Below are 13,390 nucleotides of genomic sequence, written 5' to 3'. Positions count from 1 at the left end.
TTCCGGGTTTCGCGGGTCTGGAAGGCAGTTTAGGGCTACCCAGTTCAGCACTCTGGATCAGGGGGCTCTCTACGGCAGCCGGTGCGGGGCGGGCCGCCAGTGGCGCTGCAGACCTCTCCTGACCCCGCCGCTGGTCCGGGCTGGTTGGGCCGCTGCGCGTCGGGAGCGGGACGCGTCGCCATGGCGACGCCGGCGGGGCTGGAGCGCTGGGTGCAGGAGGAGCTGCACTCGGTGCTGGGGCTGAGCGAGCGGCACGTCGCGCAGTTCCTGATCGGCACGGCGCAGCGCTGCGCCTCGGCCGAGGAGTTTGTGCAGCGGCTGCGCGACACCGAAACTCTGGACCTGGGCGGGCCGGCGCGGGACTTCGCGCTGAGGCTCTGGAGCAAGGTGTGTGCCGCCGGGCCACGTTAGACCGCTCCGCGCACGCGCGCGCGCGCGCATCCTTTGCCTGGAGATGGAGAGTAAGCTAGCTGTCTGTTGGAGGAGAGCCTGGGAACTCTCAGTGTAGCACACAGGCTGGCTGCGAACTCTCAGAGAGAGACAGAGACAGACAGACAGACAGGCAGGCAGACAGACAGACAGACAGACAGACAGACAGACAGACAGACAGACAGAGCCTCCCATAGCAGAGGGACCTACTACTCCCGGCTCTGCCAAGCATCTATCTTTTGCCCTCTGTTACCTAGGTACAGCGCTGTGGAGGAGACTTAGGAGAGAGGGATCTGCGAACATGCCTTAAACCTAGGGCCCTGTTAGTAACAGTGCGTACAGCACAGCCCCTTCCTGGCTGAGGATGTGCATTATCTCAGTTGGTCTAGCATACAATAAGTTTTGGGTTCAGTCCCAAGTAAACGGGGGAGGGGGGAAAAGTCGCTCAGATGAGTCGAGCTGTGGGAATTAGCCGTTAGGAAATAGGATGGGGACCGGGAGAGAACCCTTATTGCTCTTCCGGAGGACTTAAGTTCCCAGCGTCCAGGTCTAGTGGCACACAACGACCTGTATGTGATATTACAGCTCCAAATGGGGATCTGATGCCTTCTTGTGATATTTTCCACGTACCCATACATGTAAATAAATAAAAAAAATAAAGAAAATGGGTCGTAGGATGTAAACTATTTGAACTCTTTAAAAAAAAATTCTATTGCGGGGCTGGAGAGATGGCCCAGAGATTAAGGTCACTGGCTGCTCCTCCAGAGGTCCTGAGTTCAATTCCCAGCACCTACATGGCATTTCACAACTGTCTGTAACTCCAGTTCCCCCAGGGGATCCAACACCCTCACATAGACACAATGCAGGCAAAACACGAGACGCTCATAAAAATAAATAAAAGCACCAAATCCATTGTGCACGGACGCCCATGTGTGGATGTCAGAGGGCAACCTGTGGGGTCCCGCCCTCCACCATAGGGTGGTTTTCTTTTTTTTTTTTTTTTAAAGATTTTTTTATTTATTACATATACACCAGATAGAATTGTAGATGGTTGTGAGCCACCATGTGGTTGCTGGGAATTGAACTCAGGACCTCTGGAAGAGCAGTCAGTGCTCTTAACCTCTGAGCCATCTCTCCAGCCCCCATAGGGTGGTTTTCAATCATCATTTGCTAAACGGGTCCCTGGAAGGCGCAGAGCGCCGGGGTTGAGCCGACACCAAGGAGCAGAGAATGATGAAGCCTGGCTTGAGCTAGCGACCGAAGGCAGGAAGCTGCTCACAACCGCCCGTTTTCCACCGACAGGTGCCGCGGAAGGCTGCGGTAGAAAAGCCAGCTCGGGCAGCTGAGCGAGAGGCCCGAGCCCTGCTGGAGAAGAACCGATCTTACAAGCTGCTGGAAGACAGCGAGAGCGGCGACGAGGCCGTGGGCAGGGACGAGAGCAGCCTCCAGAAGAAGCGGAAGAGACGGAAGCACCTCAGGAAGAAACACCGCGAGGAGGAGGAAGACGAGGAGGAAGAGGTTCCCGAGGCAGGGAAGGGGAAGACAGGGTAAGTCAGTCAGAAGCGCGCAGAGAGGGAACCGGGGCCGGCGGTTGGCCGTGGGGCTGGGTCCCCCTCTCTGACGCCGCTGGGCCGGGTGCAGGGGCAGTAAATCACCCGCGGAGGAGAAGCCGGCCTCGGAGGATGAGTGGGAGCGGACCGAGCGGGAGCGGCTTCAGGACCTGGAGGAACGGGACGCCTTTGCAGAGCGGGTTCGGCAGAGGGACAAGGACCGCACCCGGAATGTCCTGGAACGATCAGATAAGAAGGTGAAGAACGTTGCTGGGTAAATCCGGATTTGGGTGCAGAGGTGTCTCTCCGGGAAGACCAGGGTTGTCACTGGGGTTCCCGTGTGGGGTAACAGGGTCCTGTGGGGTTTCTAAGGGCCTCACTGCCTGGTGGAAATCAGAGGCTCTTCACTGAGATGGGGTTCCTGAAGCACATTTGTCGTTCTGAGGGGAATGGTTGTAGATGTGCGTATCTTTACCCTCATGACCCCCTCCCGTGATTTCTTCTTCCAGGCTTATGAAGAGGCTCAGAAACGCCTCAAGATGGCTGAGGAAGACCGGAAAGCCATGGTGAGACCCTGGGTTCAAGAAGCAAGAACCAGGGCTGGAGAGATGGCTTAGAGATCGAGAGCACAGGCCGCTCTTCCAGGGGTCCTGAGTTCAGTTCCCAGCACCCACATGGAGGCTCACAGCCATCTGTCATGAGATCGGGTGCCCTCTCCTGGCCTGCAGACATGCATGCAGCAGAACACTGTATACATAATAAACCTTTCAAGAAAAGAAGCAAAATCCAAAGACGAAAGGCTGATGGAGTGGATGGCCATAGCAGGAAGGGCTGGGGAGAGAGCGTAGTGAAATGTGGGTGGGTGACCAGTCTCTAGTGCAGGGGTCCTGACTGACAGCGTGAGTAAAACTTGGCCTCTCCTGTCCCCAAGCCTTGATGAAACACGAAGCAGCTCGTATCTTTCGAGTTTTCCCGCATTCCTCGTGTAGGGAACTGTGTTGCTGCTTGGTAGGGTGAGATCATTTGACTTTCCTTCCTGACCCAGGTCCCCGAGCTTCGCAAGAAGTCTCGTCGCGAGTACCTGGCGAAGCGGGAGCGGGAGAAGCTGGAGGACCTGGAGGCAGAACTGGCCGATGAGGAGGTCCTGTTCGGGGATGTGGAGCTGAGCCGCCACGAGCGCAGGGAGCTCAAGTACAAGCGTCGCGTGAGGGACCTGGCCCGGGAGTACCGGGCAGCGGGCGAGCAGGAGAAGCTGGAGGCCACTAATCGATACCATATGCCCAAGGAGACTCGAGGACAGGTGAGGGGAGCCGGGTCCCTGCTCGGGGGCGAGGCAGTGCGGGCGGAGGGAGGGTGCAGCCAGGACCACCCTTCTTCCGTCCTTCGGCGCGCCTCTCTCCACAGCCAGCGCGAGCCGTGGACATAGTGGAAGAGGAATCGGGTGCCCCGGGAGAGGAGCAGCGGCGCTGGGAGGAGGCCCGGCTAGGTGCAGCATCCCTCAAGTTTGGGGCCAGAGACGCCGCGGCCCAGGAGCCCAAGTACCAGCTGGTGCTGGAGGAGGACGAGACCATCGAGTTCGTCCGTGCCGCCCAGCTCCAGGGTGACGAGGTGAGAGGAAGAGTCTGGGGTGTGTGCCGAGGGGGCCCCGGAAGAGGACCAGAGGACGGGGAACCTCACCCCCCCATCCGCTTCCTCCTCACCCCCCCCATCCGCTTCCTCAGGATCCCTCGTCAGTTCCGCCCCCATCAGCCCAGGCCCAGCAGAAGGAATCCATCCAGGCCGTCCGCCGCAGCCTGCCCGTGTTCCCCTTCCGAGAGGAGCTCCTGACAGCCATTGCCAACCACCAGGTCCTCATCATCGAAGGCGAGACCGGCTCCGGGAAGACCACACAGATCCCGCAGTACCTCTTCGAAGAGGTCAGTGATGGCATCATGTCGCTAAGGGCCCAGGCCTTGAGTTGGCCCTGGCATTCCCAAGTGTGTGAGGGTTGGAAGAGTCCTGTCCTGTCCTGTCCTGTCCGTCGCCCAGGGCCTGAGGCTTTTCAGACACATTCAGATCCCGTTCTCTGCCGTTCTGTCCTGGCTGCCGTCACACACCCATGCCTGATGTGAGCGAGGGCACACGGGTCTGCCCTGCGAGCAGGGAGAGATGCAGAGCACACATCTGAACCGCATGCGTTTCAACCCTGCACGACCCCTGCCCTGCTTTCCCTCTGCAGGGGCGAGAGAACTAAGAATAGAAGCGCTTGTTTTCCTGTCGTCCCTTGCTTCTGGCTGTTGCCCCAGGCATTCTGTCCCTGGTCAGCTCAAGTCTAGCAGAGCCCAGGCTGTAAGCGCGGCCTGCATGGCTGGCTTGGCATCCCCTGGGGGCCCTTGGTTCCCTTCTCCTGCCTTGCCTGGCTCACGCCAGCCTGTGCAGCAGAGGAATGCCTCCTCCTCTCTGTAGGGCTACACAAAGAAGGGCATGAAGATAGCTTGTACCCAGCCCCGGAGAGTGGCGGCCATGAGTGTGGCCGCCCGAGTGGCCCGGGAGATGGGAGTGAAGCTTGGGAATGAGGTAAGTTCCCTGGGGGTTCAGGAGAGGGAAGCCTCCCCCATCTCAGGTCTGGGCACCGGCCATTCTTACCTCCTCACGTCTCTGGCCAGGTTGGCTACAGCATCCGGTTTGAGGACTGCACATCAGAGAGAACCGTTCTCCGCTACATGACGGACGGGATGCTGCTGCGGGAGTTCCTCTCTGAACCCGACCTTGCGAGCTACAGGTACACACGGGTCCCTGCCTCTCGGTGGATGTCACCACCACCTCACTCCTCTGCTGCCCGCGACCTCAGAGACTCTTGTTTTCCTTAATCTCTTTCTTCCCACAGAGCCAGGCGACCACCAGTTCTCTTGAGTGTGTTGAGACACGGTTTCATTCTATAGCCCAGGCAGGCCTGGGACTCACTGTGTAACATGGGCTGGCCTCAGTCTTGTGGGTCTACAGCAAGAGCCGCCGCACCAAGCGGTGTTTCCTTTAAGGCATGTTCTACTTTCACGTCTTCCAGAGAGACTGACCCAGAGATACCTGACTTGTTCCAGGCCTGGCTTCTAGACTTCCCTGCCCTGTTGGCTTTTGTACATTTGAAAAAAAAATGTGTGTGTGTGTCTGTGTGTGTATATGTGTGTGTGTTTGTATGTGTGTATATGTATGTATGTGTCTGTGTGTATGTGTGAGTATGTATGTGTGTGTGAATATGTATGTGTTTATATGTATGTGTGTATGTATGTATGTGTGCATGTTTGAATATGTATCTGTGAATATGTGTGTGTGTGTTTGTATGTATGTATATGTATGTATGTCTGTGTGTAAGTATGTGTGAGTATGTATGTGTGCATGTATTTGTGAATATGTATGTGTATATGTATGTATGTGTGTTTGACTATGTATCTGAATATGTATGTATATGTGTATGTATATGTGTTTATGTGTGTATATGCATGTATGTGTGCTTATGTATGTATGTGTCTGTCTGTGTGTGTGTGTGTGTGTGCGCGCGCGTGTGTGTCTGTATGTATGTGTGTGCGCGCTCGCATCATGGTGCATATGTAGGGGCTCAGGAGACAGCTTGCAGGAATCAGTTCCAGGGATCAGACTCAGGTCCTCAGGCTTGGTGGCTCCTTTACTGCTGAACATTTTACAACACCATCTTGACTGCTTTTCTCAGCCAAGGCCAGGATGGGCTGCGGATGACAGAACCCTGGCCTTGCTCAGCGTCTGTCAGTCACATACCCGGACTTCTCTTTGCCCCGCCCCCACTCACGGCTCCCTCCCTTTCATCCAGCTACCTGCTGTCCAATCCCACTGGCTGCTGAGAGACGCGTGCGTCCCTGTCCCTTCTCCTCACTCTCCCCTTGCCCCTAGTGTCGTGATGGTGGATGAAGCTCATGAGCGCACCCTGCACACAGACATTCTCTTCGGGTTGATTAAGGATGTTGCTCGATTCCGACCCGAGCTCAAGGTCCTGGTAGCTTCAGCCACACTGGACACTGCCCGGTTTTCCACCTTCTTCGATGACGCCCCCGTCTTCCGAATCCCTGGACGCAGGTTTCCAGTTGACATCTTCTATACCAAGGTGCCCCTCGGGAGGAGGGTTTCATTTGAGGCGGAGGAGCTGGGGCCGGTTAGGAGGCTGTCGAGGGAAGGCTCTCATGGGACATCCAGTTTGGGGGGGAGGGTAAAAGATACGCTGAGCACTGAGAAGAGCCTGAGAGGGTAGCCCTCTGCGACCCTGGATCTCCCACCTCCACAGGCCCCAGAGGCCGACTACCTGGAAGCCTGTGTGGTGTCTGTGCTGCAGATCCACGTGACCCAGCCCCCTGGGGACATACTGGTATTCCTGACCGGACAGGTATGAACTGCGGTGGAGTGGGTGGAGGGTTCTGGGGGAAGGATGGGCTGGTGTGTGACTCTAGGACTCCTGCCCTCCTGCCCTGCCTGTGTTCAGGAGGAGATCGAGGCGGCCTGTGAGATGCTCCAGGACCGCTGCCGCCGACTGGGTTCCAAAATCCGGGAGCTCCTGGTGCTGCCCATTTATGCCAACCTACCCTCGGACATGCAGGCCCGCATCTTCCAGCCCACACCCCCCGGGGCCCGCAAGGTCAGTGGGAGAGGCAGACCTTTACTCTTTCCCCCTGCGGGCATACAATGAGTGTTGAAGGAGGCACGTGCTGTCCCCTGAGCTGCTGGACATAGCCGAGAAACAGCCAGCCCCTCACCTTCCAGCTGAGAGAGATGAAATCGGCTGAGAGAATGCAAGCTTCAAGTTCCCGGGGCCAAGGAAGCTTTGTTTGTGGGGACAAAAGATTTGAGTGAACCTTTGGGAAAATGGCTAGGAAGTCCCAGAGGGAAGCCGATGTGTGTTTAAAGTCTGAGAGGGGTAGGTTTGGGAGTCTCAGGTGGTGCAGCAGAGGCCAAAGCCAAACAACCATGGGCTAGGACGGGGCTTTTGAAGCGCCCAGATTTTATTTTATTTTCCTATCTATCTATCTATCTATCTATCTATCTATCTATCTATCTATCTATCTATATCTATCTATTTATCATCTATTTATATCTATCTACCTATCTCCTATTTATCAGTCATCTATATCATCTATTTATCTCTACCTATCATTTATCTCTATCGACCTATCATCTATCTATCTCTTGTCTGTCTATCTATCTGTCTATCTTGGTTTTTCAAGATGGTTTCTCTGTGCAGTCCTGGCTGCCTAGAACTAGCTCTGTAGACCAGGCTGACCTCAAACTCACAGAGATCCACCTGCCTCTGCCTCCCGAGTGCTGGGATTAAAGGCATGCGCCATCACTGTCCAGCTGTACTCAGATCTTAAGAACCAAATGATTTTTAAGTAGAGTCAGGACCCTCACTGAGCAAATATTTGTTGAGGGTGTGGAGACGTGGCTCCGTGGTAAAACACTTGCCTGGCGTGTGTGAGGCCACAGCGTTGAGGCCCAGCACATGCTGCATGGGAGCGGGGACTGATGGGCAAAGTCTGATGGGAGGAGACAGTGAACACGTAAACCTGGTCTTGCGTTGAGTGCAGTAAAGAGATTCAGGGTAGCCGCCTGGGAGCGTGCAAACAGACTCAGGGCTGAAGACGAAGAAGGGCAGGAGGTTGCTCTCTAAAGGCCAGGGCAGGGTAGAGGAGAGAGGAGGGGACCCTGCCCATTGCCTGGGAGGACTGCCCTGCTGAGGGGAGGGCGGGGGCAGAGCATCCGATAGAAGGGTGTCTGCAGCAGGCGTTGTGGGGTGTGAGCACGGCAGGATGATCGATGTGTTCGGGAAGCAGCCGTAGGTGAAGTAGTTCAGGCTGTCAGGGCGTAGGTTGGTTCCGTCGTTGGGTTTGGGTGGGAACTGACAGGTTGAAGTATTTTAAAAGGGCCACCCTGAATGCCGTGTGATAGAACTGGGTATAGAGGCAGGGGGATGGGTGAGCGGGCTGTTAGCGGAAGTGATGTGTGGAGACAGGTACCGGGTGGTGGTTGGGAGGCGAGGGCAGGACCCCGGGCATCCGCGGCTTCCATCTCTGACGGAAAACCCTACATCCAGCTTCGTTTCTTTATTATGGCCCTGCTGACCGCCAGCCCCTACCTGTCACCCTGCTGTTGGTCTCGCCTCATCTCCTGACCTCTGGACACCGTCTCCCTTTGCCCTGTTCCTCACTGCGCTGAGCTTTCTCTGGGTGTCCCGGGGGCTGGGTCCCCGGTGGCGCCGTCCTCTCACTTAGGTGGTTGTGGCAACAAACATCGCAGAAACGTCGCTCACCATCGAAGGCATCATTTACGTGCTGGACCCAGGGTTCTGCAAGCAGAAGAGCTACAATCCCCGCACGGGCATGGAGTCTCTCACGGTCACGCCCTGCAGCAAGGTCAGCCCGCATCTCCACGGGGTCGAGGGCGACAGATTGCTCCCCCAGAGGATGCTTGGCCCGTAGCAGCATTTGAGGACCCGCATACGCCAGGCGTCTGAGTCAACACCGCCCCGGCCACGTGTTTGCCTCTCCTTCCTTTCCAGGCCTCCGCCAACCAGCGGGCTGGCCGTGCAGGTCGGGTGGCCGCAGGGAAGTGCTTCCGCCTGTACACAGCCTGGGCCTATCAGCATGAGCTGGAGGAGACCACGGTTCCTGAGATCCAGAGGACAAGCCTGGGCAACGTGGTGCTGCTGCTGAAGAGCCTAGGTGACAGGGCTGCCCGTGTCCCCCCCCCAGGGCCTCCGGTGCCTGCTTAGGGCTCTCTTCATTCTTCATCCCTCTCTCCAGGGATCCATGACCTGATGCACTTTGACTTCCTGGACCCGCCACCCTACGAGACCCTGCTGCTGGCTTTGGAACAGCTTTATGCACTGGGAGCCCTCAACCACCTGGGAGAACTCACCACGGTGAGGAGACCGCATGGCCTGGGGCAGGATGAAGGAGAGGCAGGAACTTGAGGGAAGACAGGCCTCACCGTTCCCTTTCTTTTTTTCAAAGTCTGGTCGAAAGATGGCCGAGCTGCCTGTGGATCCCATGCTGTCTAAAATGATCTTGGCCTCTGAGAAGTAAGTCTGCTCCCCCATCCAGTGCCAGCTGGCCACGCCTCCTCAGTCCCAAGTGTCACCTCTGTCTTCCTTTCTCATCGTGGTCTTTATTTAAGAAGTCTTGCTGGAGAGATGGCTCAGTGTTAAGAGCACTGGCTGCTCTTCCAAAGGACCTGGGTTCAATTCCCAGCAACCACACGGTAGCTTAGACCCATTGATAATGAGATCTGGTGCCCTCTGCTGGCCTGCAGCAAACATGCGGCTGCATACTATACATAATAAATAAATAAATCTTAAAAAAAATAGAAGGAAAATGTTAAAAAACAAAACAAAATGTTAGCCAGGCATTGGCAGACGGCACACGCCTTTAATCCCAGCACTCGGGAGGCAGAGGCAGGCAGATCTCTGTGAGTTCGAGACCAGCCTGGTCTACAAGAGCAAGTGCTAGGGCAGTTACATAGAGAAACACTGTCTTGAAAAAAAAGACAATAAATAAATAAATAAGCAAGTGAGTAAGTAAGAAGAGGAGGAGTGAGATGGGAGTCTGTCTGTCCTCGTTTGTTCTTTGGTGTCTTGTGTTGACCTCATCTCTTGCTGCCCCATACCAGGTACAGCTGCTCAGAAGAGATCCTGACAGTGGCTGCTATGCTGTCTGTCAACAACTCCATCTTCTACCGGCCCAAGGACAAGGTCGTCCATGCTGACAACGCCCGTGTCAACTTCTTCCTCCCTGGTGGGGACCACCTGGTCCTGCTAAATGTGTACACACAGGTCACTGGGCACGTGGGAATTTGGGAAGTGTGGGATACTTGTGTCCCGATGTGTCCTAAACATACCCCCCCCATCTTCGCAGTGGGCTGAAAGTGGCTACTCTTCCCAGTGGTGCTATGAAAACTTTGTACAGTTCAGATCCATGCGCCGAGCCCGGGACGTGCGGGAGCAGCTGGAGGGGCTCTTGGAGCGCGTGGAAGTTGGCTTGACTTCCTGCCAAGGAGACTACATTCGTGTGCGCAAGGTCAGGGTTTTTGTTGTTAATGTTTTGTCTTTTTTGTTTGTTTTCTCTCTCTCTCTCTTCATTTTTACAAGGTAGGGTTTCTCTGTGTAGCCCTGGCTATCCTGGAACTCGCTCTGTAGACCAGGCTGGCCTCACACGCACAGAGATCCGCCTGCCTCTGCCTCCCGAGTGCCGGGATTAAAGGTGTGCGGCCCCACCTGGCACCCTGTTGTCTTCTTTCATGTATGTATGGAAGTACATGTGTCAGTCAGCGGACAGTGCAGGAGTCACTATGTATGTATGTATGGAAGTACATGTGTAAGTTAGCAGGCAGTGCAGGAGTCATTATGTATGTATGGAAGTGTATGTGTCAGTCAGCGGACAGTGCAGGAGTTGCTATGTTACAAGATAAAACTTTCCCTGGGCAGACGCTGCACTCGTCTCTTACCACAGATAGGGAGCCCACCAAGTCGAATGTGGTGAACCAGTGAGTTTTATCCGGGCTACTGGTAGGAATACGAGCAAGGGATTACTGCATTACTCACAGGAGCAGAAATGACTCAAAGACAGCTGCGTCACCAAAGCCCACCCCACTATGGGTGGCAGTTCACAAAATCCGGGAACCTGAAGCTCACTGCCAAGCCTGCAGGCAGCTCAGCAGGTTGGAAAGAGTTGGTCTAACCCTTTCGGGGGCTTGGTTGGTTTGTTTCTTCCAAGCAGCTGGTCAGGCCTCCAGAGTATTCTTTGCACCTTGTCGTGTCTGAGGGACATGGCGTCCATTGATTACTCTGGAATCTGGTCAGGCTTTGGGACCTCCTCGAGCTGTTTTGAGTTCCTTGAAGAGCTTCACTGCAGGGTGGTATGTTACCATCTCAAAGAAAACTGTTACCTCACACACGTCCTTCCTCAGACACGTCATCCACTTCTGAGGGTACACGGCTCTCTCCCTGCCCGAGCTCTCCTCCCTGGTGTTTACTGGAGCCCTCCCTTCCCTGGACAGCACACGTCAGTGGCTTCTTCACGGGTCCCTCGCCTTTCTAGTTCTCCAGAAACCTGAGCTCAGAGGTGGGGCGTGGAAGGCCCCGAGGGTGCCTAACCTTCCTTTCTTGCTCCTTAGGCCATCACTTCGGGTTATTTTTACCACACAGCAAGGCTGACTCGGAGTGGCTACCGCACAGTTAAGCAGCAGCAGACGGTGTTTATCCACCCCAACTCCTCTCTCTTTGAACAACAGCCACGCTGGCTGCTCTACCATGAGCTTGTCTTGACCACAAAGGAGTTCATGAGACAGGTAAGGAAGGAACTGTTGCCTGCTCAGATGGTGGAGACTGGGAGACAGTCTGCTGGCATCTTAAGTTCATGTTTCTGGGACCGTCACTGAAACAGGAAGGTGTCTTAGTTTAACTTAGGATCAAATGTAATCAGACTTAATGTATGCTTGGGATGTAGCTCAGTGGCACAGTCCTTGGTATCATTACACATAAATATAAAAAAAAGGGGCAGGCGTTGGTGGCGCACGCCTTTAATCCTAGCATTCTGGAGGCAGAGGCAGGTGTATCTCTGTGAGTTCGAGACCAGCCTGGTCTACAGAGCAAGTTCCAGGACAGCCTCCAAAGCAATCCTGAGAAACTGTCTCAAAAAACCAAAAAAAGAAAAAAATATATAAAAAAAAAACAAAAACCGGGGATAGAGACATGGCTTGCAGGTTAAGAGAGCACTGATTGCTCTTCCAGGGGTCCTGAGTTCAATTCCCAGCAACCTCATGGTGGCTCACAGCCATCCGTAATGAGACCTGGTGCCCTCTTCTGGTGTGCAGGCATACATGGAGCAGGATGTTGTATACATAATAAATTTTTTTTTTTTTTTTTTTTTTGGTTTTTCGAGACAGGGTTTCTCTGTGGCTTTGGAGGCTGTCCTGGAACTCACTTTGTAGACCAGGCTGGCCTCGAACTCACAGAGATCCGCCTGCCTCTGCCTCCCGAGTGCTGGGATTAAAGGCGTGCGCCACCAACGCCCGGCTTACATAATAACTATTAAAAAAAAAATCTTTTCCTGCAATTGTTAGTGCTTTCCAAGATCTGAGAATTGTAACTCATTCAATAGATATTGAAGCTGTACCTGACGGCACAGGTCTGTAGTCCCTGGTGCTCAAGAAGGTGAGGCAGGAGGACAACACATTTAAGATCCGCCTAGGTCACTGTGGGGCTGCAGAGATGACTTGGTGGTCTAGAGCACTCACTGTTCTTGCAGAGGACCCGGGTTCAGTTCCCAGCACCCACAGAGCAAGCAGCTCACAACCACCTGTAACTCCAGTTCCGGGAAACATCTGTCACACCACCACTTCTGCAGAAAGCACTGCACTCACACACACACTGACACACACACAGACACTCACACACACACACAGTCACACAGTCACTCACACACACACTCACACAGTCACACAGACACTCACACACACACAGTCACTCACACACACACTCACACAGTCACACAGACACTCACACAGACACACACATACATCCATCACACCACCCACTTCTGCAGAAAGCACTGCACTCACACTCACACACACCCTACACTCACATGATCCAAAGTAACAGAGCTAGAGGGATGACTTAGCCAGGTAAGAGCACTGACTGCTCTTCCAGGAGACCTAAGTTCAATTCCCGGCACCCTCCTGGTGGCCCACAGCTGCCTCTTAACTCCGGTTCTAGGGCATCTGACACCCTCTTCTGGCATTCTTGGGCACCAGGCATGCGTGTAGTATACAAACGTGTGTAGGCAAAGCAGCCATACACATAAAATGTCCTTTAAATGTGGGAACAACAGAGGGCATGCCGAGGAGACTTCGCCGAGTCTTCTGTAGCAAGCAAGAGCGCCCGGGTTCATATCCAGCATCAATGAAGGGTGTGCACAGCGTGCTGGGGCCACAGAGGCAAAGGAAGCAGATGAAGTCTGCCCTGAGGAGCAGGCTCTCCTCGGGACTCACTGACCTGCTGTCTTGAGCAGGCCAGGGTTCGCCTGCCCTGTCAGCATGAGACATGCTGCTTTCTCCTTGCCCCAGTCAGAGGGGAGGAGAAGCCACACAGGAAAATCCTGGCTTGGGAGTGAAGGGCCTGCTGACCTCTGCGTCCCCTCACAGGTACTGGAGATTGAGAGCAGCTGGCTCCTGGAAGTGGCCCCCCACTACTACAAGGCCAAGGAACTAGAAGATCCCCATGCGAAGAAAATGCCCAAAAAAGTAGGCAAGACCCGAGAAGAGCTGGGCTAGAGGATGACAAACGGACTGGGCCACGCCGCTTCCTTCCTTCCATATGTTATTTAATACCTAGTAAATAAAATTATTTTTGGAATGAAGTG

At 54.6% G+C, this 13,390-nt stretch overlaps 1 protein-coding gene across 1 annotated transcript; it reads left to right on the top strand.

The window, feature by feature from the left end:
• Positions 1 to 13,387, top strand: Dhx16 (DEAH-box helicase 16). The gene is made up of 20 exons (XM_013126371.3): positions 1 to 387; positions 1,732 to 1,976; positions 2,071 to 2,236; positions 2,489 to 2,545; positions 3,025 to 3,279; positions 3,384 to 3,587; positions 3,701 to 3,895; positions 4,425 to 4,535; positions 4,625 to 4,740; positions 5,880 to 6,090; positions 6,268 to 6,366; positions 6,463 to 6,615; positions 8,246 to 8,386; positions 8,533 to 8,695; positions 8,777 to 8,895; positions 8,987 to 9,054; positions 9,642 to 9,804; positions 9,887 to 10,048; positions 11,145 to 11,318; positions 13,173 to 13,387. The coding sequence occupies exons 1-20, from the start codon at positions 181 to 183 to the stop codon at positions 13,299 to 13,301; spliced, it is 3,138 nt and encodes a 1,045-aa protein (XP_012981825.1). The 5' UTR covers positions 1 to 180; the 3' UTR covers positions 13,302 to 13,387.
• The last annotated feature ends 3 nt before the right edge of the window (positions 13,388 to 13,390 follow it).

Source organism: Mesocricetus auratus, unplaced genomic scaffold (assembly GCF_017639785.1).
Source record: "Mesocricetus auratus isolate SY011 unplaced genomic scaffold, BCM_Maur_2.0 Super-Scaffold_100027, whole genome shotgun sequence".
NCBI classification, from domain to species: domain Eukaryota; kingdom Metazoa; phylum Chordata; class Mammalia; order Rodentia; family Cricetidae; genus Mesocricetus; species Mesocricetus auratus.
This window is presented reverse-complemented; position numbering and strand designations above follow the sequence as displayed.